Raw genomic sequence first — 27,213 nt, forward strand, 5'->3', positions numbered from 1 at the left:
AATGGATTGAATTGTAGATATATACTTCTATATCTCCTTCAGCTCTTAGTTTCAGTGTTTTTATTCTGATTATTACTCTATTTAGAGAATTTAAATCAACTATTTTCTGTCTACAGTCTGAAATTTGGTTTATACATCTTTGTATGTGACTTGCTGTTTGGAACGTGTAACATTTAATATACATTTTTCTCAATATAAGCATTTAAAAATGTGTGTGCATGTCTATGAATTTCATTCTATTACCCTGTGAAGCTGATTTTAATATAATTTTTAACTGATTAAATATGATTTGATCTGTTTTAACATTAACTATTTCTTTGATGTCAGCTATCCTAAATAAGCTATTAATTTTAAAAGCTACTCTAAATATTGGATTATAGGGAGAAAGACAGATTTGTATTCATTTCTGCCAGTTTTTTTGAAAGTTCAAGTAGTGACATAATTTATTACTTTTCATATATATGGAGATTTCAAAAATGAAAGTTTTAAAAAATATTTATTCATAGTATTTACTTTTCTCAATTATTTGGTATATTTTAAGAAAATCAAGTCTGGTGAATTATTTTTTTTAATTGACTTATTCATTTTAAAATGACATTGGGTTTTTAAATTGTTATATTTTAACACAGCCAGTGAGATTTAGAACATAGATTTTAAGAAGTTACTCATTTGTAACGTACTTTTTAAAAATAATTTTATTTAATTTACATGAAAAAGACTGCTAATAAAATACATATTTAACATATGATGACTTGCAGAAAAATAAACTAAGATATAGTTGTTAATATACTAGGAGAAAAAAAGTAGAACACAAGTAGAATGTTATATAGACCTACACAGTTACCACTGTGTACTAGAAATTTAGTTTTTCGCTTCCTAATAATCAAAGAGAAGATGGTTAAGTGCGGAGATAATATAGTTTTCTCTGTCCATGAAAGAAAAAAAAAACACAAATTTTGTCTAAATTAGCGTTTAGCTTACTAGCTATTATAAGCAGTTCTCTCTAAAATAAACATCTCATGTAGGAAAACATTTAGTGAAATTTAATGAAAGTAATTTTGCCAAATGTCATTTTGTAGTATGAATTATTCTAATAATAACTAGAAAGAGATGACCTGCTAACTGTTCTTCAGATAATTCGTCATAAATTTCACTTCTCTTAACTAGACATTTCATATAATTCAGATAGCTTGAATTTTGGTAATGATTTTACACATTATTCAGTATTTTATTTACATATGTTATAGAATAAAATTTGTGTTTAAAACATGTTTCTTGTAGGTAACTTTTTTCCATTCTTTATACAGGTTTGATAACCCAGCTGCTGTAAGCCCAACTCCTACAAGGCAGCTAACTTTCAACTACCTCCTTCCTGTGAATGCTTGGCTTCTATTAAATCCTTCAGAACTGTGCTGTGATTGGACCATGGGAACAATACCACTTATAGAGTCATTTCTAGATATTCGAAATCTTGCCACTTTTGTTTTCTTTTGCTTTCTGGGGGCTTTGGGAATATTCAGTCTCCGATACCCTGGTGATTCCTCCAAGACTGTTTTAATGGTAAGAAACTTCCTTCACTTTTCAAGCAATGTTGCATCCAGTTGATTAACTAAGAGACTACCTTTAATTCATCAAAGACATCTTTTTAAAGCAGTGTCTTTCCTTGGTCAACACCATTCTAATTTACAAACTTATTTCAGGTTATCCTAAAATTATATACCAGGCACACATTAACATATAGATTTCATATATAAAATGAAAACTGACTGAATTTTCTTAAATAGGTGGAAACTTAAAATCATGAAGTTTTCTTTTTTTTTTTAAGTTCATTTTCTCTTAGCTTCATTTAATTAGATTATACACATTTGAAGGAATGGCTTATATTGTGTACTTATTTTCCTGGCACAGAGGAGAGTGTCCTGTAAAATATGCAGCTAGAAAAACATACCTGTTAAGTTCTCATTAGCAAAATTATTATTATTTCCTGAACTAACTCTTGCTATCTTCAGAGAACCCTGATTAGTTGAAAATGTTTTTGTTGTTATTTTTTTGAACTGTCATTTTCTTTCTCTGCCCTCAGTTCTTCCTCACAATAGTTATTTTTCTTCTTCCTTTTAATTATCAAAGACAGTAATAATCTATAACATTTTCTTAACATTTACTACTGATTAGAAAATATGTGCTTCAAAAGTATACCATTTCTGGCTACAACCACTAAATGCATACTAGTCAGCATTTTACACACTGAGGATATGGTTATGAGAGAAAATATTAAGTCCTATTTCCAGGGAGTTGTCTTCTAGAAAAATTTGAAGCCAATGGCTGAGATACAAAGAAGATTGAAAGAATATAAGATTTAGGTGATATCGTGTTTACATCATCCTTGGACATGTTGAATGAGGTTTATTTAAAGCATCCTAGTATTTTGAATAGCATTTCATGCCTGTAGTTCAAAAGAGTTTCCAAAGTTGCATATAAAGCTTTTATTTATTAGCATAGAGGTAGTAATTGAAACCAGAATGTAGACAACATTGCATATAGAGAGGTTATAGAGCAACCTGTATCAAATTAGGTTTTTTTCAGTTCTCAAGAACAGTTGCTAGCTAATACCACTGTAGATGCATAGAACAAAAGTTAACTCATGTTCATTATGGATGCCTTAGAGTATCTGATCTTATTTCTCCCCTAGAATTAGTAAGGTGACTGCGTAAAGAGAAGCCTACAAGTAAGTCTTAAGAAACTATCATATTTAGATTTTATTCTGAATAGAGAAAATGAACCTAAATAGGAGAGAGACCAAGTGAACAGAAAAGTAGGAAAGTGTTTTAGAAAAGACAGATTGGTTAACTCTTAACAGACATTGTAGAGTAGAAAAGTGAAATCTCTTTGGAAAGGGATATCTGTTGGATTTGACCTCTTACAGATCTATTAGTTAATTGAATGATATTTATTTCTGTGGAGTGACTTGATTTGGAGATAAGAAAGTAAAGCGAACTAGTTCTCATTGGAGAGAAATTTGATTGGTTGATATTTAGAAACATTTTCATTTGAGTACTGAGCTATCTTTTAGCTAATAAATTGGCTTTAAAAATAAAGCATACTAAATTTAAATGTTGATTAAGTGGGTTTAAACTAGCTACATGTTGCCATGGCTGCTAAGGTAGCTTAAAGAAGTATTGTCAAATAAGATTTTTAAGATTGGATAAGCAAGAGCATGTTTAAATTCTGCCACAAAGGATACAGTTAATTTAAAAGGGTTGAATAAATGATAGAAAGAATAATTGAGGTTTGTGAAAAGCAGGGAAATGCCAAACACAAGTTTGACCTGAAATGGAAGGAGGAAATTTACATTACAGGAAGAAAGGAAATAAGCATAAATATAAATATTGGTAGGTTTAATAGCAAGAAATTGAAGGAATTCTTTTCCTGTGACTTCAGCTTTCTTTGCAAATTAGTCCGTATGGTTGCCTGCCAGAAGTACATGGATCAAAAGCTTAAGAAGAGCAGTCAAGATTGAAAATATTCCAAGAGAATAGAATTTAACCTATCAGAAAACTAGAAATTCTAAGCAGTCGAAAGAAACAACTTGAGGCTGAGTATGGTAGTGCACACCTGTAATCCCAGTGACTCAGAAGGCTGAGGCAGGAGGATCGAGGGTTCGGATCCAGCCTCAGCAACTTAGCAACACCTTGTCTCAAAAAAATAAAAAGGGCTGGGAATGTAGCTCAATGGTTAGGCATCCCTGGATTCAATACCTAATACCCCTACCAACAAAAAACAAATCATTTTGAAGTTGGTGGTATGAATCTGGTCAGCTTTGGACTTTCTCTAGCTGTTCAAATACAAACAGCATAGATAAATGGCAGTACACACCCAAAGTTGGTGTTCTGATAAAAGAAAGATTAGAAAAAGGAGAAGTTGGATTAAAGCTTGACAAATAAAATGATCTATGTAGTATAACCTGAATTTTTAAAAAAGGAAATAGTGCCAAGAAAATAAACAGATTTATGTAAATTATATATTACGTATATTGAAAAAGGAACATTTGTGTGGTGGGGTTGTGCTTCAGGGGTTGAGTGCTTGCCTAGCATGTGTGAGGCACTGGGTTCAGTTCTCATCACCATATCACTATAAATAAATGAATAAAATAAAGGTCTATCAACATCTAATAATTTATTTAAAGAAAAAGGAACTTTTGTGACCTTGAGCATAACTGCTTTAAGTATAGTCCAAAACGTGCTATTTTTTAAATGGTATTTTCTGAAGATCTTTACAAAGGAAAAGAAGTACAAAGGTGTAGTTCCAACAAAAGATACCATGTTAGCACTTATTAAATAAGATGTCATGTGTATCACAACAATTTAAGTAGTTACTCCCTTTTCATTTATGAAAAAATAGTGTAAAGGTGATTGAGTAGTTTGCTTTCTGTTACATAATAAATCAGTGATGATTCATTTCTAACTTGTATGTCTTTTACCACCCTTCCTTTTAAAGATAGCTCATTTTATTAGAAGAAGAAAATTAAAAATTACTCATAGTTAGCTAGATTGGCATACATTAATAAAGAGCATTAAATAGAACTCCTAAGTAAGTTTAGTCAATAGACTAACATTTAGACATTCCTTATCCCTACCAGTAGACTGTTCCTGAGAATTTTTTTTTGTAACTTATTTATCAGTCTGTGATGCATCTTTGAGTGAATTTAACACTTTTAATTTCTTCAAATGAAATTGCTTTAGGACTGCCATGAATTAACAGGAGGTTATTTTTGTCTAGCATATCTATGAAATGAAAAATTATATGTACTCTAAGTATTTCACAATAGCTAGATTATGGAACCAACCTAGGTGCCCTTCAGCAGATGAGTGGATAAAGAAACTGGTATATATACACAATGGACTATTATTCAGTCATAAAGAATAATAATATGGCATTTGCAGATAAATGGATGGAATTAGAGAATATCATGTTAAGTGAAATATGCCAATCCCAAAAAAAACAAATATTTTACATTTTTTTATTTTAAAATAATACTGAGATTTTAGAACTTAAATTAGTGTGATACATAGCAGCTTGAGAACAGTACTTTTCCTCAGATTCAATATTACCTCAAGTCATAATATATGAATATTCATGCAGAAAGTATTCTTTTCAAAGTATATGCCTCTCTACATCTATATTTTACAATAAATTGTGATAAGGAAGAGGCATTCTTTACATTAGAAAAGTTTCAAACTTCTGAAACTGGAAGATTAACTTATTCATTTAGGTACTCTAAAACAAATCAGGGGAATAACATTTAGAAGTAGATTTCCATGAAAAGATGTCCTTATGACAACCAAACTTAAATCCTTTCACAAGTATGCTTATTCTTTGGCTTTATAACCAAAAAGCACATTTCATGACATTTTCACAAGGGCAATAAATCTGAGCATTTTTATGACATTTTATTTTAGTATATGTATTACAATTTTAGAAATTCCTATATAGAATAAAAAGTCTTCATTTAACCAGAGCAGTTTTATTTTTATGTATATAAAAAGTCTCTAGTTAAATATATTTGAACTGTCTGCATGTTATGCAAAGTAATGCTAAGCTATGAACTAGAAGTCTACTGTCTTGTTTGAACCATACATTATTTCATTCTTTCAGTTTCCAATATCATGTGGTTTCTTAAAGTAATAAAGTTACAAAAACATGTTTATGTTATCAACTTATGTAATTTTATTTTGTTGAAAAACATATTAACATATTTTCCTATCAGGTTGTTTTTGCCACATGTACAAAAGTTAGATGTGTGAGCATTTTTTAATTTTAAGAAGTCTTTTGTTCTGACTATGTACTGAAATTTTGTATTCTTGACCATCTCCCTAAGCTTATCTCTCCACTGCCCCCAATAACTACCATTCTACTCTCTTCTTCTGTGAGCTCTTTTTTTTTTAGATCCCATATAAAAGAGAAAGCATTTGTCTTTCTGTGCCTCTCTTATTTTATTTAATGTAATCTCCTCCAGGTTTGTACGTGTTGAAAATAACAAGATTTCCTTCTTTTAAAGACTGAATATATTCCATTACGCATAAGTACTCTGCTTGTTTTAATCTGTTCATCCATTCATGGATACTTAAGATGATTCCATTTCTTGCCTATTGTAAATAATACAGTGAATATGGGATTGCAGATGTCTCTTCAACATAATAATTTCATTTCATTTAGATATATACGCAGTAAAGGAATTGCTGGATCATATGTTATTTCCATTTAATGTTTTTGAATAATTTCTATACTCTTTTTTCATAATGACTATGCTATATTTACATTCCCACCATCAATATGCAAAGCTTCCCTTCATATCTCTACCAACATGTATTTTGTTTGTTTTTGATAACAACCATTCTAACTAGACTGAGGTGATACCTCAGTGTAATTAATCTGCATTTCTCTGATAATAATGATTTTAAGCATTTTTTCATACACCTTTTGACCATTTGAATGTTTGCTTTTGAGAAATATATCCAACTCCTTTGCCCATTTTTTAATGGGTTGTTTTCTTACTAGTGTGTTGAGTGTGTTATTTTAGAAATATTTTCCAAAAAAAGTTTTTTTTTTTCTTTAACAGGATACACCTTGTTACTCAGTTTTCACTTAAAGATATAAGTATTTACCTTTAATAAGTGATTTTTTATATTGTACTAGACAAGTATATTTCTCACAGAAAACAGTGAAGAATAACTAAATATACTTTTCAAATTTAAAGTGCTGTAAAAGGTTCAGGTTTTAATTTCAAGAAAAAATCATTCCTAAACAATATACCTAGTAATATTATTTTCAAAGAAAGACCATAGATATCATCCAGTTCTAAGTTCTAGAATTTAAGACTTCCATCTCATCTTGATTACATACATCCTGGTGTTTATACCACCCCTATGTTGTCTTCTTCATGTTTAAATTAGTATTTTTCCTAGTATCATTTTAAAATGGTCCATAAATGCATTCATCCAAGTGAAATGATAAAATTTTGGATTTAGTTGTTGAGTGTTTAACTTTTCAATTTAATAAACTTATACTCTCTTTTTCTTTCTAGGCACTTTGTTTAATGGCATTGCCATTTATTCCTGCATCAAACCTTTTTTTTCCTGTTGGATTTGTTGTTGCTGAGCGAGTACTGTATGTTCCTAGCATGGGATTCTGTATTTTAGTAGCCCATGGATGGCAGAAAATTTTAAACAAAAGGTAAATTAAAATGTTTGTTCTTTTAATTTGCTTGTTAAATATATAATTCATTGTGACATTTAAATATTTTAAATCTGTATTTTGTTCAGTTTTATAAATTATACTTTTGTAATCTTTCGGGTTTTTTTTCATCTTAATATTCTTCTCATTATCTGTAATTCAAGTTAGGAAAGCTCCACAGCACCTACTCACTCTGTCTTCTTCCCGATATTTATGTAATTTTATTTTACAGCCTGAGACAGAACAAACTTTGAGTCAGACCCAAATGAAAACAAGGATATTATTGAAACTAAAGTCACAAATGACCATTTCCACTTCCATATGCAATGAACATATAGTCATCCTTCTTAAGTGAGTCATATTGAGTTCTCAATATATATAAACTGCATATAGTAGGCAATTCATAATTTCTTGCTGTCACTATCTTCATCATAAACTTGATTTCCTAGTTGCCTTAAACTATTAAGGAACAATATGCTTAGAAACTATTATTGTAATAAGTATTAGTACATTGTCTACATGTATCACTAAAATTGTCAAATCAAGCAAATTGTTAATGGTTAAAAACACTAATGTAACTATTAAATTTAGATCTTCAGCTTTTAAGAAATGCTTACTTCTCTCTCTTTCTCATTTTCTAGTCACCCAACTCAAAGAATTCTGATTGATTTCTCTTTTTATTATTTTGTTAGCAAATTTCTTCCTAGTACTTATATCCAGTCAACATTTTTTTTTTAATTTATTTCACTGGTTTCTCTTTAAAAGTATCTCTCCTGGATTCTCTCCCCTATCCATTCATTTCTGTCCAGTTACTCCTTGCTGTATGTACTCTTTGAATATTTGTATTTTTCTGAGTGATAGCCTCCTTTATTTTCTTGAACATGCTTCATGGGTAATCTCATCCATGTTTACAATTTTCACCACCATCAAACCTTTTCTCTTACTTTCTACCCTTATATCCAATTATAATCACTACCAATTTTTGAGTACCTACCATCTGCCAAGAGTCTACTATCCTTATAGATTTATTTTCTCATTAATTTTCAGTACTCCCCAACTTTATTTTACAGATGTGAAAATTGAAGCTTTTACAAGTTACCTAAATTACCCAAGATCACATAGCTAGTAAACAAGTCTTGGTTCAAATTTATATCTTTCTACTTCCAGTGACCATTTTCTGAATGAACCGTTCATTCTTCCTCTCGTTAAGTGAGAGTTCTGTCAAAACACAAGAAATTGAACCATGTTATAGGAGCAAAACCAGACTCTAATGACGTATAACCCCCTTTTAATAAATCAGGAATTTAGTCTCAATGAGTCTAAAGTTGTATAAGTAATTCATATCTATTTTATGAAGAGTTAATTTTAATTTAAATAGTTCAGATTTTAAAGTTTAAAATTATTCTAAGAATGTTGTGATGGCCTGTGGTACAATTTCTAAGCAAAACATACTTGTAAATATAGCCAGAGGTAAGATTGACCCTTTATAAACACAGTAGTATTCAAGGTGTGGGTACTGGGACCAAGGACCTTAAATATAAAAAGTCACAATTAAAACTAGTTTTATCAGTTTTCTGTCATTCTAAACAAAGCTTTGAAATAGAGTTAAATATCAGAGTATAAAGTATCTCTAGGTTTCACATTTTCAGATTCAACTAACAGATTGAATATATTTAAAAATAAAAATCGCATCATTACTGATATGTAGACTTTTTTCTTGACTATATTGCATTTACATTGTACTAGGTATTATAAGTAATCTGTGGTGATTTAAAGTGTATTAACAAGATGTGCATAGTTATATGCAAATACTGTGACATTTTATATAAAGGATTTGAATATCATCAGATTTTGGAATCTTCTGGGTGGGTTGGTAGAACCATTCCTGCATGGGTTGGTAGAACCATTCCTGCACAGATACCAAAGAACAACTGTGTAATGTAATTGAACACTGAATTTTGAGGTCATATTCATAATATTTAATTTTTTTGGTGTTGGTTGCCAATAAAGTTGGATGATTATTAGAATGAATTAGAATAAATTCAGATATGATCTTTAGGAACATTAGCATATTTTTCCTTTCCTATAAAGTAAAATGTTTTGGTGATGTAGACTTTTCTTTCTTCCTCCCCCCCCCCCCATACAGTGTATTTAAAAAACTATCCTGGGTTTGTCTATCCATGGTGTTACTTACTCATGCCTTAAAAACACTCCACCGAAATTGGGATTGGGAGTCTGAATATACATTGTTTATGTCAGCCTTGAAGGTAAAGTATTGTTCAGAATGACAGGAAAGTATGTCACCAGTGATTTTTTTTTTGGTAGCCATTTCTGAGCTGTTTTAACTTTACTTTTAATCAGACATTTAACTGTCAACATTAAGTCGTTTGCCAAAAAGTTAATGAAAATAGTTTGTTCTTTATATATGCCATGAAAAAATTATCTGGATATTACTTGACTATTTATCACAAGTATATGTGAATAGTTCTTTAAGTGCTACATAGATGTTAGAATTTCACATGGTAAACTATTTAAATAGAGTACTGTATTTCATTGGTTCATAGGGTACACATTTTTTCTAACCTGAATACCTGGAATAAGCATAAACTTTACAGTGAAAGGTATCTCTAAATTAATTAGTGACCTTTTTCTCTTAATGGTACATAAAATATTGGTTAATCCTCTAATTGATGTGCCTTAGATTCAGTGAAATAAAATACACAACCAAAAAAAATGGAATCCTGTTATTTAAAAGATAACCAATGGTTACTGTAATATGGGAAAGATCAGAACTGATAGAAAGGAGTGTGATAAAGCATTTCTATGGAATGGACAATATAAATCTAAAAAAGTTCTTTTAAAACCACCAATTTATTTTCTATAAAAATTATCAGCAGTCTTAAGCTCTTCATAAACAATGCCCATCTTCATATCTTATACTTCCTGCTTCTTTCGACTATTTCTTTATTCTCTATTGCCTAGCTTTATGGAATTGCTGACATCTACATAGTAGATGACTCTCCTCTAAACCATATGGTAATTTCACTTTCTCCCTGAGCTATGTAGACAAGTGAAACTTCATTACCGTGCTTAGTAATCCAAACTGCTGGTATACTATGGAACCCCGCATTTTTTAAAAACTTCCTATTCTCACTGTCGGGACAGTGGTTAAAACCTGTAGCCATAATTGGTAATTCCTTGGTTGGGTGTCATCCTCTCCCTGCAAGAATACCTTTCCTATATTCGAACTCTGAAAGCACATGTTGACTCAGAAGTTTAATCCCAGGGTTTGTATTACCATAATAGACTACTTAAGTAACTTTAACTATGTTAAGCCTAAAAATGAGTCATCAATGTAATTTTTAAATACATTCTCATATCCTAATACCTTCTTTCCTAAAAGAATATTAATAATAGTGGAATAGAAATTTTCACACAGCACTATGCTTTCTTTATAAAAACGTTTTAGTACAATTCTAATAACATAAAATGGATGAAATTAGACTGCTGTGGTTTTAGTATATCATTAGAAGAAGAAGAGAATAAACATGGTGAAGCAATCTTCATTTGATGACTCCTTCATTCCCAGGGACATCTCTATGAAACAATCCATTCCTAATAGTATATCAAAAAAAAATCTGTGTGAATTGGAGTCATTTTTTAAACTGTAACTTATTTCATTTGTATTTAAGGTAAATAAAAATAATGCCAAATTATGGAATAATGTGGGACATGCTCTGGAAAATGAAAAGAACTTTGAGAGAGCTTTGAAATACTTCCTACAGGCTACCCATGTTCAGCCAGGTAAGCATTAATAATTAGTAAATTGATGAATAGATTTTTTTTTTAAGAAGAAAAAAACTTTATTTGGGGAAAAAACATATCAGACATTTGAGAATTTTTTTCTTTTAAATGTAGTTATTGGATAACAGTGAAATGTGCTTTTTGATGGAGTATTGGGTACAAAAGCTTGGTAGAAGTTATTTTAAGAGAATAGAAGAATAATTGAGACAATTAGGATAGAGAACTCTTTTTTTAATAAGACATAGTGATGGTACTAGGTACTAGGTCAAGAGAAGATGGTAAGGTGATAAGTTTTTTGGGTTTTTTTTTGTTTTTGTTTTTTTAAGTGGGAGAATAAAAGTACTTTGGAGGCTAATCCAGTACAGTTGGGCAAACTAATAATGCAAAGTGGGATGACAAGTAACTAGATTGATGTTATTGAACAGATGAGAGGTTATAGATAAGATCTGGTGCACAGGATGAGGATTTCATTCAAATGGGTACTGATAGTAAATGTGGTAACAGAAGGCACAGTATATGGATATGGAAAGAGACAGAAGAGTAGATGACATGAAGTTTCTGAAGTTTTGTTTGATTCTGTTTTCTCAGTGAAATAGAAAGTAAAATCATTAGTAGAAAATAAAAGGGAAGAAGTGTTTGAGATCTAAGAACAGGAGAAGGTATGAAATAGTGATCTAAGACTTTGCTTCAGAAACAATGTGTATATGAATGAGAGATCTTGTTATAATGTATATTCTGATGTAAATTTAAATAGGGCCTGAAATTCTGCATTTCTCATAAGTTCCCAGGGGATACTTAGTCCACAAATCACACTTAGAGAAACAAAAATCCAGGAAACTAGGAAAATAGTTCCCTATTATATAGATTAAAAAAATAGAGTATAATTGCCAGCCAGCTCTGACACCCTACTTGAGATTAATTTAATTTAAATTTAAAATTTTAATTTAATTTTAATTTTAATTTAAAATTAAAACAGTTGATATAGTTACATGTTATTCTCCTAGTACTTTTTAGCTACAGTGGTAATAAGGATTCAACTCAAAAGAATTATAGTTTTGTCAGACATCTATGACTAAGCAAGAAAGAGCTAAGGGAGTGATTATAATGATGAGTTGCAAAATTTAAATTGTTTTAGAATAGATGTGAAAGTTGGTGAGTAGTGGAGGAATAGCGACAGGATCAGCAGATTTCAGGTCTGAAGAATGGTTGGTTTCTGAGTAGAGTGTAGCTAGAGCAACAGTGGTTTTCAGTAGGCAGTACTATTGGCATTTCAAGTGTGCAAAATGTTATTACAGGATATGTGCTAAATATGATCCTTTCCCATCAAATGCCATTACCTTCAATTCAGATTAACAACCAAAAGAAACCCACCACATTAAATGTCCTCAGAGGGGTACTGCCCCATTTTTTTCTAGTAGGTATAATTATGTCCTTTGGACTAACTAGTTGAGGTAGGAGGGAGAGGTGAAAAATCACTGTAAGCAAAGGCATCAAGGCCACAATATTAAATCTGTGTGACTTTTGAAATGGCTAAGAGGTTTGACTGTCATGATGTTGGAGGGAGCAGTAGGGATCCAGAATCTGCATAATATGCATTCAGGGATTAGTGACTGCAACTCAGAGGGATAATGGATAATAGAGTTCAATGGCCTGATGTTTAGACACAAGTGATTTTTTAAAGGAGTGATAATTGTCTGAAAGTGGCAATAGAGATCAAGGAGGACACCTAATCTTCCAGGCCCAGTGTTACTAAGGATAAGAAAAAGAACTCAGTAACCACTTGGAATAGGTACAGCAAGGGAACCTTGTCTCCAAGACAAAGCCAAGTTCCGATCAGAGAAAGACCAACAGAAGATTATAGAAATAGAACAATCGATCATCCCTCCAGTTTTATCTCCTATAACCCTTTTATGTAGGTTTTTTTTCTTGTAATAAGGGTACACATACTTTTTTTTCCACTTTGGCTCTGTGTATGTTCACCTTGAATCCATAATTTCTCCTTTCTCCCTTTCCTCTCATCTACTTTGCAGCATATCCATGCTAGTCATATGTACTAGTGATCCTTTATAACCCATTTTACCTGGCTTTTCCTCTAAAATACCCTCCTGTCTTTCCAGCTAAAGAAAGTATTTCTCATTTAAAATCCCTTACAACTAATCTCAAAATATTTGTAATTTTCTCTCTAGTACCATATTTTATTATTAAAATAGTAATTTGTTTAAAATATTTATTAAATTATGTATAAAACATTGGATTTATCTTTTAACTAGTACATTATCTTGTAGAGTCCTATACATAATCAAGCGTCATTAAATGTAGTAGTTTTAATTCATTTCTTTTGAAGTCTTTTAGATTCATTCTGGGAGTAGTCACTCGAGTTGTCTTTGATGTCAGGTACACAGGCTTTGAGACTCTTATTTAAGCGCCTTCAGCCAGACTTTCTCATTTCTAAATTGGAATAGTAATTTCTATCTCACAGTATTGTTCTAAAGACTAAATGTGTGTATTGATATATATGTGCATGTTCAGTTTAATTTAGTGAATAGTGTATCTTATCACAGAATATTACAAATATGGCTATTACTTAGTTTTCAAGAATTTTCTCCATCACTGTCATTTGTCACCTTTTACAGTTTTTTAGATATACTTGCTGAATCTGTGACTTCAGATTACACTTTCAAAATTACTGTTTCTATTAAGTCATGGACTAGGGAAGACAGGTGATCAAATTTATTCAAATTTCTTATGAATGAAAAACTTATAAATGTTGGAAGTGGCATTCAGAGGCTTCTTATTCTTTGTGGGGTTTTGTTTTGTTTTTTGCTATGTTCATAGATGACTTTGACAGATGAAATGGCATATTATTTCACTGTATTATGAATAGGTATTGGAGTTTGGGAGAGTGTGACCAGAATAGGGCGAAAAAGGATGACTCTTGTGTTTTGTCACAAAAAACTGGAGATGATTATTTAAGCCCCGAAATGTCATCAAATCACTTAGAGTAGGAATTCATAACATTCTAAGGTTCCTAATTTAAAAACAAAAGTGTAAAGGCTTTTGTTGCATAGCCAGAATGAGAATATAAATTATATGATAGTCTTTGATTAGGCCATATACATGTCATGTTAGATAACCAGTTGATTTTGATTTTTTTGTTTTGATGATTACAAATGTGTTTTAAAAAAATTCCCAGTTCACAGTTTTATTAGTTTCCCCAAACACCTTTAGAATTCAAGGATAGTCTACCCTTAAGAAACATCAGAATTCATGTTTTTGTTTTGTTTTGTCTAGAGAGCATTGGTTTCATTTTTTTTTATTGTAAACAAATGGGATACATGTTGTTTCTCTGTTTGTACATGGAGTAAAGGCATACTATTTGTGTAATCATAAATTTACATAGGGTAATGTTGTTTGATTCATTGAAGAGAGAACCTACAGAGTGGGAGAAAATCTTTGCCACTCATACTTCAGATAGAGCACTAATTTCCAGAATCTATAAAGAACTCAAAAAACTCTACACCAAGAATACAAATAATCTAATCAACAAATGTGCTAGGGAAATGAAAAGATACTTCACAGAAGATGTACAAGCAATCAATAGATATAAGAAAAAATGTTCAGCATAGCATCTCTAGTAATAAGAGAAATGCAAATCAAAACTACCCTAAGATTCCATCTCACCCCAATTAGAATGGCGATTATCAAGAACACAAGCAACAGCAGGTGTTGGAGAGGATGTGGGGAAAAAGGTACACTCATACATTGCAGGTGGGGTTGCAAATTAGTGCAGCCACTCTGGAAAGCAGTATGGAGATTCCTCAGAAAGCTTGGAATGGAACCACCATTTGACCCAGCTATCCCACTCCTTGGCCTATACCCAAAGGACTTAAAATCAGCATACCAAAGAGATACAGCCACATTAATGTTCATAGCTGCTCAATTCACAATAGCCAGACTGTGGAACCAACCTAGATGTCCTTCAATTGATGAATGGATAAAGAAACTGTAGTTTCATTTTTATCTAAGTGAAAATCTTTGAAACTGTTTTATCAGAAAAGATGGTGGACTATTTACTTTAACTTTGATGTCATCGGGATGGGAATAATTTTTAAAGAGTTTTCAGGAGTTTCCAGAGCTGTATAAATTTATATTTTAATTGACAGAATTTTATGGATAGGAAATACTGGAAATCAACATAATTTGGACATCAGTGTGAAAATTCTTGATTGCATTCTTTTGGCTAAATCATTAGGAGGCATACACAGTTAGCTGATAATTGCCTTCTACATCACATGTAGACAGAATGACTGAGATAACATGTAAGCCCATAGTGTTTCTAATAACTTTGGTCATTTAAAAAGAACGGTAAATGAAAATTAAATTTCAGGATATCTACAATTGTACTATCATGAAAAATCTGTGGTTTCTTGATGACAAAGTCAAGGTAATGGTGCCTTGTTTCTAATTGAAGGAAATTCTAACCTTCTAATAGATGTTAATGAAAATTAAAATGCAATTGCTTTCCCTTCCAAGTTCACAGATGTCCTGGATTCTATCCATGAGTCACTTGGAAATGAGGAAGTACAAATAATATATACAAATTCTTTCAAAGAGATTTGCTATTTAAAAGAACAAAGGTTTTAGCAGTACAAAGAGCATGAACAAAGTCACATGGAGAAAAGGAATATGACCCAGTGTATAAGTGGAGTGCTTGGTCTTAGATCAGAGAGGAGGTATAGAATGGAAAAATGACCAGGTATGTGCATGTATATGCACACATTCACACAGATTGGTTGATAGTATCGATGATGGAATGATGTACAAGTTCCTCACTGGTCTCATTTCCCTGATGAAAATAAGATATTAGAGATTTGAGGAGAGAGAAGGAATGAAATACTACCCAACTAGGTTCTGAAAAATTTGTAATGCCCTATTTACATTGAATTAAAAGCAGACTAACTTATGCTAAACTTGGTTTAAATAATTTACTCATTAGAGCAAATTTGTGCTTTGAAATTCTCTATAGCTCTTTAGTTATTTAAATATCTTTGATTTTTTTCCATCTTGCCTTCTTACCTTTATTCAAATTTAAATTTACGTTAGAATACTATTCCCAAAAACCTTTGCGATGTTTTAACTTTATAACTTATAAAACTTGCTTAGAAATTGTGTCTTTGATTTTTTTAAGTATCTTAAGTAGCCCTTTTATTGCTAAAGGACATCTAATTGCTATCTTTATTCTTTAAGAAAGTGGAACTACTTTAATGTCTGAAGTCTCCATTGATGACAGTATCTCCTTTCCATAATTCTAGACCTGATTCCAGTAATTTGCCTCATCTTGTATCTAAGTAAATAACCTCTTTCTTTTCTAAATCTGATTAGGACTTATTTTAGTATATTTCAATACTCACCTGACCTCATTACACCTTTATATATACACATTTCCCATTTAATTTTTTTAGATTAAATTTGTTACTATGTTTTTTTTCAGGTTTTATACTGTTTTTCCTATATAAGTTATCTCTAGAACAAACACTATGGATTTAATTGATATTAAAAAACAAATCAGTTCTATAAAAGCAAAGATTACCTACTCTATATTTTTATACACACTTGGTAATTAGATGATTTTTTACTCTTGGCTCTGCTCTTCATCAGAATTGCCTTTGAAACTTTTTAAAAGCTCAAGTATTCCGGTTTACAAATAGGATTGGCAATGACTGGCCTGAGTGTTTGTTGCTCAAACTCCTCCTGACTCCATAGGACTGAGCAGTACATCTAAAAAGGAAAAACCCCTTACTCCAAACCTTGTCCCCCAGTTCTCAAACCAAACTTATACTACATCTACCATTTTTTATGCAGTACATACAATTGCCAACCTGAAGCATAATGTAGTGAGATCTTAGGAATCTTACTCTCCTCCTAGGGGAATACCCAAGATAGATATGTTTGGCCCCTATGTGTCCTGGGAGTTGCAGTCAGAGAATTATTCCACATTTGCAAACTCGTCGGTGTCACAGGCAAGTAGTAATCACAAGTTGAAACCTTGTCATGTCTGTTAGATATCTTGTTGAATAAAAATTGTCTAAGATATCTCTTCCTTTTATCTTTTATCTTTGAACTATTTACTGGGAAATATATCTTTTTTTAAAAACTAGTATGCATTGAGTCCTCATATTTTTCTAATTTAAGCTGTATTTTATTTCTTTTCATGAATAAATTTGTGATTTTATTTTTCCATTTCAAAAAATGAGGCATCATTTCCCAGTATTCCAATATTAACATAATCTTTTTAAAAGATTTTAATGAATTATGTAGTGTTGTATCATCATTTAAGAGAGAAGGGCCACAGCATCTTATGTAATTATGTTATCCTGTTATTCTATTATTCTATCATTCTAGTCACATTCACAAAAATTTTTAAAAAGCTCCTCATAAAATTTTTTCAGTCTCCTACCTTGATACATATTTGGTAGCTATAACACTTGAGCTAACTCTAGGAATCATGATGATCCTTTTCACTTGTAGAGTTGAGCCATATTTTTGAGTGAATTCCAACACTGAGATTAAGGAAATAGAAATAATCCTTAGTATAAGATAGTAAAATAAAGTGGACAGAAGTTAATATGAATGTCATCATGTCTTAACCCTTCGGAGAGTGATTCAAATAGTTTTTCTTTTCATATTGAATACATTTTCTGCCTTCACAGAGCTAGATATAATTTTTTAGTATACTGTTCATCATAAATTATACCAAGTTATATTAAAAGAAATTCAGAGAACTGGGTGTGGTGGCATATGCCTATAATCCCAGCTACTCAGGAGGCTGAGACAGGAGGATGACAAGTTTGAGTCCAATCTCAGCAACTTAGCAAGGCCCTAAGCAATTTAGCCAAGACCCTGTCTCAAAAGTAAAAAATAAAAAGGGCTGAGGCTGTGACTCAGTGTTAAAGTACCCCCGGGTTAAATCCATAGTCTAAAAAAATAAATAATTAAAAAAGTTCAGAGCAGAGAAAAAGCAAGACCTGTTTCCCTCTTTTGTATTTTTTGCCTAGTGTATTTATTGTTGAAGTATATCTTCTCAGTAACCTTGAATTCTGTTTAATATACTTCTCAACAAATTATTTTTTTTCTTTTAGATGATATTGGTGCCCACATGAATGTAGGAAGAACTTATAAAAATTTAAATAGAACTAGAGAAGCTGAAGAATCTTACATGATGGCTAAATCACTAATGCCTCAAGTAAGTTGTCATAAATTATCTATTGTGTCATATCTACTCTATGTCCATGTTGAATAGTGTTACTTGGATGGAAAATTTTTCAGTTTGTTCATATAAAAGGTAAGATGTCTAAGGAATCTTCTGTAAGTTTTAAAATGAGTGCATTTACTTTACTAGCTAACTTGATGTTTTTTACTTATTTTATAGTCCATTTGTAAATCCTGAATTTTAAAGAATGTAAATATTAAATGTTCTTGATTGTAAGTTATCATGAGTTAAATTACTTTAAATGAGAAGGATTTTGTGTACTTTAAGCACTAAATTCAACATTGTTCGTATCAAAAAAAAATAACAAGTGATAAAATAGTGGGCATATCTCTGTTGCTAAATTGTGTTAATCAGTTGTTATAATGATATAAGCACAGAATTCATCAGAGATAACAGTACAGTATCAAAGATGGAAGATCTGATGCTGCCCATTACAAGCTGTATTATCAGAAAACATAATTTGACCTTTGTTGCAGATTTCTCATTATAATAGCAGTATTAGTGATTGGGTAATTTAGTAAATTTCTAAAAACAAAGTTGGACCACATATCCTGAGGATTATTTCAATTCTAAAATGATAGGTTGAATTTGTACTTATTGTAGGTTTTTTAATCAGATACAGTTTATTGTGTTCATTAATAAATTGGATCCATATATATTATATGTAATGACCTTTATTTAACCTGGATGATAACTGACTAGAACATTTATTTATCAAACAAGTTTTTAGTATAACTGAAATAAAATTAACTGTCCTCTTGTCACAACCAGGAAATATTTTGCTGACAAGAAAATTGACCAAGTGTACAGTTGTTCTTAGAGGCAGGAGATTTGGGGGTTTTTCCTTTTCTGATGCCAATTTACTAATAAATCTTGACCTCTAAAATTTCTGATTTATCTGACTTCAAAAAAAGTAGATATGACTAAAAAGCTATCAATTAAAAAAAAATGTCCTTTAATACCACAAAATTTTATAGTTTGTGAGTATTACACTTGCTCACTTTCACATTTTTATATTTAATTTGATACATGAGTAAAACTGGCAGCATAATGTTATTATGTTTTTTGTGTTACTTTAAATAAATCACTAAGAAAACTTTTTATTTTTATTTGGTACTGAAATATCAAATAATGAAAATGCCTTTTTTTCTAAACAGATTATTCCTGGTAAAAAATATGCAGCTAGAATTGCCCCTAACCATCTAAATGTTTATATCAATCTGGCCAACCTTATCCGAGCAAATGAGTCCCGGCTAGAGGAAGCAGATCAGCTTTACCGACAAGCAATAAGTATGAGACCGGACTTCAAGCAGGCCTACATTAGCAGGTATCATAGTTCACTTCAGAGCTATCATTGTAGAAGATTGGAGCTGCAACTGTGTGTACTTCTTGACTAAATTGGCATGTTTTTCTTTTAGTTATCTTACTTGGCACCAAGTGCATAGAAATATTATAGCTTATTTTAGAATGACAGTCAAATTTAATTAATTCGAAATTGACAAGGGAATCCCTGATTCTGTAATAGCCAACCTAAGTTCTGTATGAAGGAAAGGGTAGAAAAAACTTCTTCTCAGTTTCATTTTCTTATCATCACCAAAATCTTTTTTCTTTTTTTCCTATCTAAAACATCTGGAACTTACATTTTTTAATAGTTCTTTCTGTTATCCAACTCTCAGAAACTTTCTTAAGTAAATTTTAAGATTCCACTGATCACTGATTCCTTTACTGCAAAGAAAACTTCTTGGTTGTTTTCTAGCATCATATGTTCAACCTTTATGTCCTTTCTCATGTAGTATTATCCTTTGTATACTTCAAGAAGAATGCATGTTAAACTTTGTTTTGCAACCTGATAAGGAAACCTAATCATAATTTATAGCAGTTTCTATAGGAAAAGTGCATACAGAATTTAACTTTTTGAGATCTAATCTATTTTTAATTTGGGGGTTTTCTTTTTTTATCCTAATCCATTTACTCATTGTCATGTGTTCATCCATAAAGAATTGTTCAATAATCTGTGCATTTAAAAAATTCTTAAAAGTTGTTTTAGTGAAAATATTTTGGAACAAAATTAATTTAAGTTCTCCAGCAGAAAATGAAACTATATTAGAAGATTGACACAGTGGTTTTTAAACTGATCCCCAATTCTAGATGTGTTCCTTAGTTATCTGCAGGTGGCACTGTTTCCCTTCTGCCCTACAAGATCAACTTTTTTGAAATACTTTTTTTTTATGTTTATTTTATAGAGTACTTTTAAGGAGATTGTTAATATAAGGAATTACAAATTTCACATGCTCTGTTCATTTGTAAAATGAGATTTGTATCATAGATTTGAAGACTACAGTTTCCCTCCAACCACATATATTTTTCTTCTTCAACTACTAACTTCATTATCTGACAAATTCATTGATCTACCACTGATTAGACTCATTTTTCTAACGTCGTCAAGTCTGTTTCATTTTAAGATATATTCAAAGAATAGATTTTCTCTGTCCCCCTTTCTTGGATACCTCTCCACAGCTAACCTCTAAAGTCAAGCATGATTTTTCTTTCTGTAATAATATTTGAAAATATATCAGACCTAATTTGCTGAACTGTGGAGTTCAAGCTTGAGAGCAGCTTCAAAATGTTATTTTTGAAAGACAACTTTTAAGAGTAAGTTAGAAGAAATGAAAGCTGTATGTGAAAAGGCTTAAAACATGTCAAAAATGGTGTCTACTAATTGACATAGTAATGTTTTATGTAAACCTATGTTTGATTTTTTCACAGGGGAGAATTGCTTTTAAAAATGAATAAACCTCTTAAAGCAAAGGAAGCATATCTTAAAGCACTAGAGCTGGACAGAAATAATGCAGATCTTTGGTACAACTTGGCAATTGTATACATTGAACTTAAAGAACCAAATGAAGCCCTAAGAAACTTTAATCATGCTTTAGAACTAAATCCAAAGCACAAGCTAGCATTATTCAATTCTGCTATACTGATGCAAGAATCAGGTATGTTTTCTTGATATTTCTATAATTATAGCTTGAAATATAGTAAAACATTAACTTATTTATTACTCATAACAAACATTTTATAGAAGGAATTTATAACAGAATTGTATATAAATGACATAGTAAGAATATTCAAAATACTTGAGTTTTACTTTAAACTCTTTTTTTCACATAAAATGCAGTGACAGAATACTAATTATTTATTTTCCAATATGTGTTAAGACTAATTTTTAGGCATTCTGTTAAACAATATCTAATTAATATGTTTGTTAATTTATTCACGTAACCATAATATAACTTCTTTTATATATAAATAGCATTAGAGTTTCCTTTGATTTATAAGATAAAATACTTTAGGTATCTTTTTATATCTAGTTTGACTAATTTTTTGAGGTATTATTATAATTTCCTATGTTTCCTGTAATCTTGCAAAAAGTAAATTATTAATCACAATAAATTTCTGCCTTTATTCATATATTATATAGGAATTTCAGTTGTCCCTCACAAGGCATCATATATGATTCATAATCTCCAAATTTTATGTTGGAAAAATCTATTGACAATTTCTGTTTATTTCTTAAACGCTTTTCTTAAAACATTTGTAAAAATGAATCATAAAATTATAATATTTTAAATATGCTTAAGTGAACCATTAATTTACTTTGGCTAATCTTTTGTTTACTAAGCTATAAAGTAAAGTTCAAGTAGGTCCAATGACTACTCCAATTTCATATGGCTACATTAGTAGCTAGTCAAAGGTAAGAGCTGAAGCCTACTTAGGGATTTATTTTCAGATTTTCATATTCATCATGTGAATTAAAAGAACAGAGTTTATGCTTGGTGTTCAAAAGTATATAAATTTTGAGTAAAACTAATCGTTTGTAAGGTTATCATACCTTAATAATCATGAAAGCTGCTCATTATCAAATATAAGGTTGCACCCTAAGGTATATAGTTGTAGAACTGAAAAAAAAAATTATTTGCAATAGAAATTATCTCAATAAGTGTTTGTTTTTCAGATCTTAATTTTAAAACTTAATGGTTCATTTTTGCCTTTGAAATTTACTAGAAAATTTGAAATAACATACCAAAAAATCTGAGTTAATGATTCTGAAACTGTTTTCTAATACAATAAGTTATTGCTGGGCATTTTTATATATATATCATAATTCTTTTAAAATTCAGTAATTTAACCTAGAGGTGTTAAGTAACTTGTTCAGTATATAAAGTCATAATTTAACAGAATCAAGATTGAATATGTGTCTTTTGGGAAATCATACACCTCTGTCCTCTTAATTTTCTTTTCTTCTTTTACTATTGCCTTTTAGATTTTTTTTTTTTTTAATTAGACGATTTCTCCCATTTTGATTTCTGATACACTCTTACTGCTTTAAAGGAAAGGAAATGATCTATCATTTAATTATGTTAGTGTTTAGCTTTCCAAGGAAGAAAGAGGTTTTTGCTTTCTGGTTTTTTATTTAAGATATAGAAATTAATTACTTTGGTGCTACCTTTTTGTAATCTAATACTTGAAAATGACTGTTCCTTGGGCTTAGTTAATTTGATAGTAATATCTTATTGTCTTTAAAAAAAAAAAAAAAACAATTCCTAGGTGAAGTTAAACTCAGACCTGAAGCTAGAAAACGACTTTTAAACTATGTAAATGAAGAGCCACAAGATGCTAATGGCTATTTCAATTTGGGAATGCTTGCCATGGATGACAAAAAGGATACTGAGGCAGAGATTTGGATGAAGAAAGCTATAAAATTACAAGCTGACTTCAGAAGTGCTTTGTTTAATCTGGCTCTCCTGTATTCTCAGACTGCAAAAGAATTAAAGGCTTTGCCAATTTTAGAAGAGTTACTGAGATACTACCCTGATCATATCAAGGGTCTCATTTTAAAAGGAGACATTCTGATGAATCAAAAGAAAGATATACTTGGAGCAAAAAAATGTTTTGAAAAGATTTTGGAGATGGATCCAAGCAATGTGCAAGGAAAACACAATCTTTGTGTTGTTTATTTTGAAGAGAAGGATTTATTAAAAGCTGAAAGATGCCTGGTTGAAACATTGGCGTTAGCACCACATGAAGAATATATTCAGCGCCATTTGAGTATAGTCAGGGATAAAATTTCCTCATCTGGATTTGTAGAACAGCCAGTATTCCCAACTGCTAAGACTTCAGGTGGAGAAGGAGACAAACTTCCATCTGAAAATATAAAAGAAATCAGAAGTGAATCAGGACCAACACAGATAATAAAAACAAGTGAATCTAAGTCCAAAAAACAATCAGCAAAAAATGAAGACAAAGAGAACCCCCAAAAAACAACAAAAGACATCAAAGAAATTGAGAAAAAGAGAGTTGCTGCTTTAAAAAGACTAGAAGAAATTGAACGTATTTTAAATGGAGAATAGCATTATTCTTTATAATGTGACAGTGGTATCAAAAAACTTCAATCTATATCATGTGAGTGCTTGTACTGGGAGCTTTGAGAAATATTAAGAATATATAACAGTCTGTCAAGAGCTGCCTCTACATAGGATCAAAATAAGATTTTCATTAAAGACCTGTCTTACCCCAAAATTTGTGTCATATATGATATGGCAGAAGTTTTTAGTTTTGGTGAACAGAGCAGAAATTTCAAATTACAGGTGACAAATTTATAACTTTTATTATAGAAGTAAAATTTTTCTGGCAGAATAATCTTTACTACTATGACTTAAAAATAGTTTGAGGCCTGAATGATGGTCCCTTGAGGATAAATCCAACAAGTGCTGGTTCATTCTGTGAATTCCCATTTATTAGCCACTTCATTTTTCCTTTACCTCTTGAAAACTGGCATTAGGTTAAAAACACTTTTTGAACATATTCTTTTTTCTTCAATACTTTTAAATTAAGGGATTTTTGCACTACAAAAAACACTGGCTCTTTATGTTGTATTTTTTGCTTGACTTAGAAAAGAATGCTGGGTAAAACATTTTAAATGAATTATATGACATGTTAGATTAAGAATATTTTTCTTAATTTCATACTTTTTCTTAACTTCATTCTAAAATGCAGTTTTAAGCAGTTAAAGTTTCACACACACATTTCTAATGGTGCTCACATATACTGTATTTTTTTCCACATTGAAAGTTAAAACATGAACCATATAATCATGACTATTCTTCAGCTTTTAATCCCCAAACTGTTATGTTTCTGAGAGTCATTAATTATATTGAGAGGTCCTGATAATTTTTAACTTTAGTCTTCTGAGTAATAACATAGTACACTTCTCTTTCGTCTTACTGTTAGCTCTCTGGTTTTATTTGAATTTAGTTTTCTGTTTTCAAAGTGACACCTTAATCATTTTTAGATACTTTAAGCCACTAAATTCAGTTCTTTTTAACTGAAGGCAAAACAATGTGACAAAATTTATTTTTAAGCACTAAACTCTTGATATCTTGTGGTATATATTTTTATTAAATATTTATTTTGACTACTGAGCTTTCATAAAAATGTTTAAGCTGTTTTAATTCTATCAAATATGTAAAACAAATTGCTAGTGCATTTGCCTATATAAGCATATATTATGGTTGAACAAAAATTGCATCATTTTGACCACTTGTCACTTAGAAAGATAATTAGCCTAGTAGATGACTAATAAATTTGTCATTTGGTTTTAGCAAATTTAAACCTGAAAAATACGTTAGATTAAAAGGTACGAATTAAAATTAAATTTATTAATTGAAATAAATTTTTTCTTGAGTTAAAATACATTTTTAATGAGTTTTATAAAGTTGGGTTTTAATTTAAAATGTTAAAACTCAAGAAAGCTGTCATTCTGGGATAGTAACTAATTTCTAATTATGTAGTATTTCAAAAACTATATTTTTTAGTTCCTTTGAGAAAACTTAGTTTCTAATTATATACGTCTCAGAAACCATATTCCTATAATGTTTTTTAAGAAATGTTTTATAAATAGGTCATAAGAAACATGGTCTGCATTAAAGACCCAGTCTTATTAGGTTCCCAGAGGATCTGGCATAGATTTTTCTAGGCAAGCAAGGATGCCAGTGGGTATTAATTCTTGACCCAGGAGATTCTATTAAACATCAAAGCAATATCATATTTCAGTTCATAGATTATGGTTTTGTGATTTCAGATAGAAGGTGGAGAATACCTCATGTACTATGACTTGAAAAATGAAATTAAGTTATTAGCATTCTGTCCATTGTATCTGGAGGATGTTTCTGAGTGTGATCTTGTCAGTGATCATTTAAGTGGAGGATGTTTCAAGAGGATAAAAAGAAATCTTTCATGACAGCAAAACAGAATAAAAGTTTGAGTAATATTTTAATAAATTCACGTAACTACTCAGATAACAAAGGGTCTATATTAATGTTATGCAGTGATTTTTATAGAAAATAATTATATTAGCACTCAGAACAAGTGTCTGATGTAGGAAATACTCATGTATTTGAATTTTAAATTATTTAAATCAAATCATCCTGAGTAATTAATAATTATTAATTATTCTAAATCAGTTGTTCTCAATGTGGACCCTACCCCCTAACAGTTAGTCTGCATTTCTTGTGATGGAGCCATGCTTCAGTTTTTTCAAAACTTCAGGTGGTTCTACTTTGTAGTTAGGGTTAAGGACTAGTCTTCTGAACTAGTTCAGGAAAATCCTTTTCTCTTTCTTGTGTTGACTTTTTAATGTAGTTACACTAAAGAATATGTTTTGATAAATAATTTGAGTTTTTTTTTTAAATTAAGATCTTTTACATTTTATCAAGCTTCATTATGTGTAAGATTATTGTTTCTTACATATAAACTCAAAAATTCAAACTTTTCAAGTGAGAAAAGGTAATGGATTCTTTTTCCTCTAGAGCTGCCTTTTTGAAGAGCTGAGGATGGGAACATTTAAGACCAGTTCCCTAACCTATGATTCAGAGTTGTGGACATTTTTTTGGAAAGGAAAGCCAGTCACAAGTTTATGTGCTGGTAAATGAATGGAGTTTTAGTTCTACTGTTTTATAAAATAATCTATACCCCAGGAGTTCTAGCAAAGCTTTGACAATCCCCAGGAGCAATACTATGTTACTCCACTAATTCTCAGAAGGTAAAATTAAGTTTCCCAAATTGCTCTTCTGTGTGTTCCTTATTAACATTTGGAATTGGAAATTTTGTAATTATTCCAGTGAGTAGTTTTCTGAAGTTGATGTGGAGAATAAAATAATTAAATATGTAATTTGTTTTACAATTTTGTGTTTACTGTTATGTAAATATTTGGTATGTGAATTATACAATTCTAATAAACACTCATGTCTTTTTTTCATTACATCTAATTTGAACTCTCAATTTCATGTTATAGAATGCTTCTTTATTGAAAATATTAAGAAAATATATAGATTTGTATGTCAATTTATACTTCAGAAATCCATATATTGTCATATTTATTTTTTTAAAAAATCTAATTGCATGAATATATGTATTTAAAATGAATCTCCCCCCCAATATATCTGATAACATGGTCCAAAATTATGTATGGAAAACTGTCAGCCATCCATGCTAAGGGTTCATATGAACGTAGTTTAAAATTGTATGTATTTTGTATTCCTATGATGTCTCTGTGTACCTTATTTCTAAATATTCAGTATTAAATTGGTACTTTTTAAAACCTTAATTTGACTTGCATTTTAGTTTTGAAAAAAATAGAATATTGTGGGTCTAAAGAGATTTCTGCCCTGAGGAAGAATTGATATTAATTTATTAGCAATGATCTGAGAAAATCACATGAAATTCCTGATGGTAATACATTTTCAACTGTAAGTGACAAGAAGGCAATCAAGAAAATGAAACAGTTGAACTCAGACTTGAATTTCATACAAGTTTAAGTTCTGTATCTGCATGGGTTCAAATTCTGGTATCAC

At 30.6% G+C, this 27,213-nt stretch overlaps 1 protein-coding gene across 2 annotated transcripts in view; it reads left to right on the plus strand.

Annotated features, from left to right (window-relative positions):
* TMTC3 (transmembrane O-mannosyltransferase targeting cadherins 3) overlaps positions 1 to 26,966 on the plus strand; it is a 47,869-nt gene extending 20,903 nt beyond the window's left edge. For both annotated transcript variants that reach the window (XM_079139195.1, XM_079139194.1), the window contains 8 exons: positions 1,308 to 1,560; positions 7,082 to 7,230; positions 9,377 to 9,497; positions 10,923 to 11,034; positions 18,174 to 18,277; positions 19,462 to 19,631; positions 21,071 to 21,297; positions 22,910 to 26,966. In XM_079139195.1, coding sequence (XP_078995321.1) covers positions 1,308 to 1,560; positions 7,082 to 7,230; positions 9,377 to 9,497; positions 10,923 to 11,034; positions 18,174 to 18,277; positions 19,462 to 19,631; positions 21,071 to 21,297; positions 22,910 to 23,712 — 1,939 coding nt within the window. In that variant the 3' untranslated portion in view covers positions 23,713 to 26,966. The remainder of the gene's footprint in view (positions 1 to 1,307; positions 1,561 to 7,081; positions 7,231 to 9,376; positions 9,498 to 10,922; positions 11,035 to 18,173; positions 18,278 to 19,461; positions 19,632 to 21,070; positions 21,298 to 22,909) is intronic.
* The last annotated feature ends 247 nt before the right edge of the window (positions 26,967 to 27,213 follow it).

This window comes from Sciurus vulgaris, assembly GCF_902686455.1.
Source record: "Sciurus vulgaris genome assembly, chromosome: 5".
In the NCBI taxonomy this organism is placed as follows: Eukaryota; Metazoa; Chordata; class Mammalia; order Rodentia; family Sciuridae; genus Sciurus; species Sciurus vulgaris.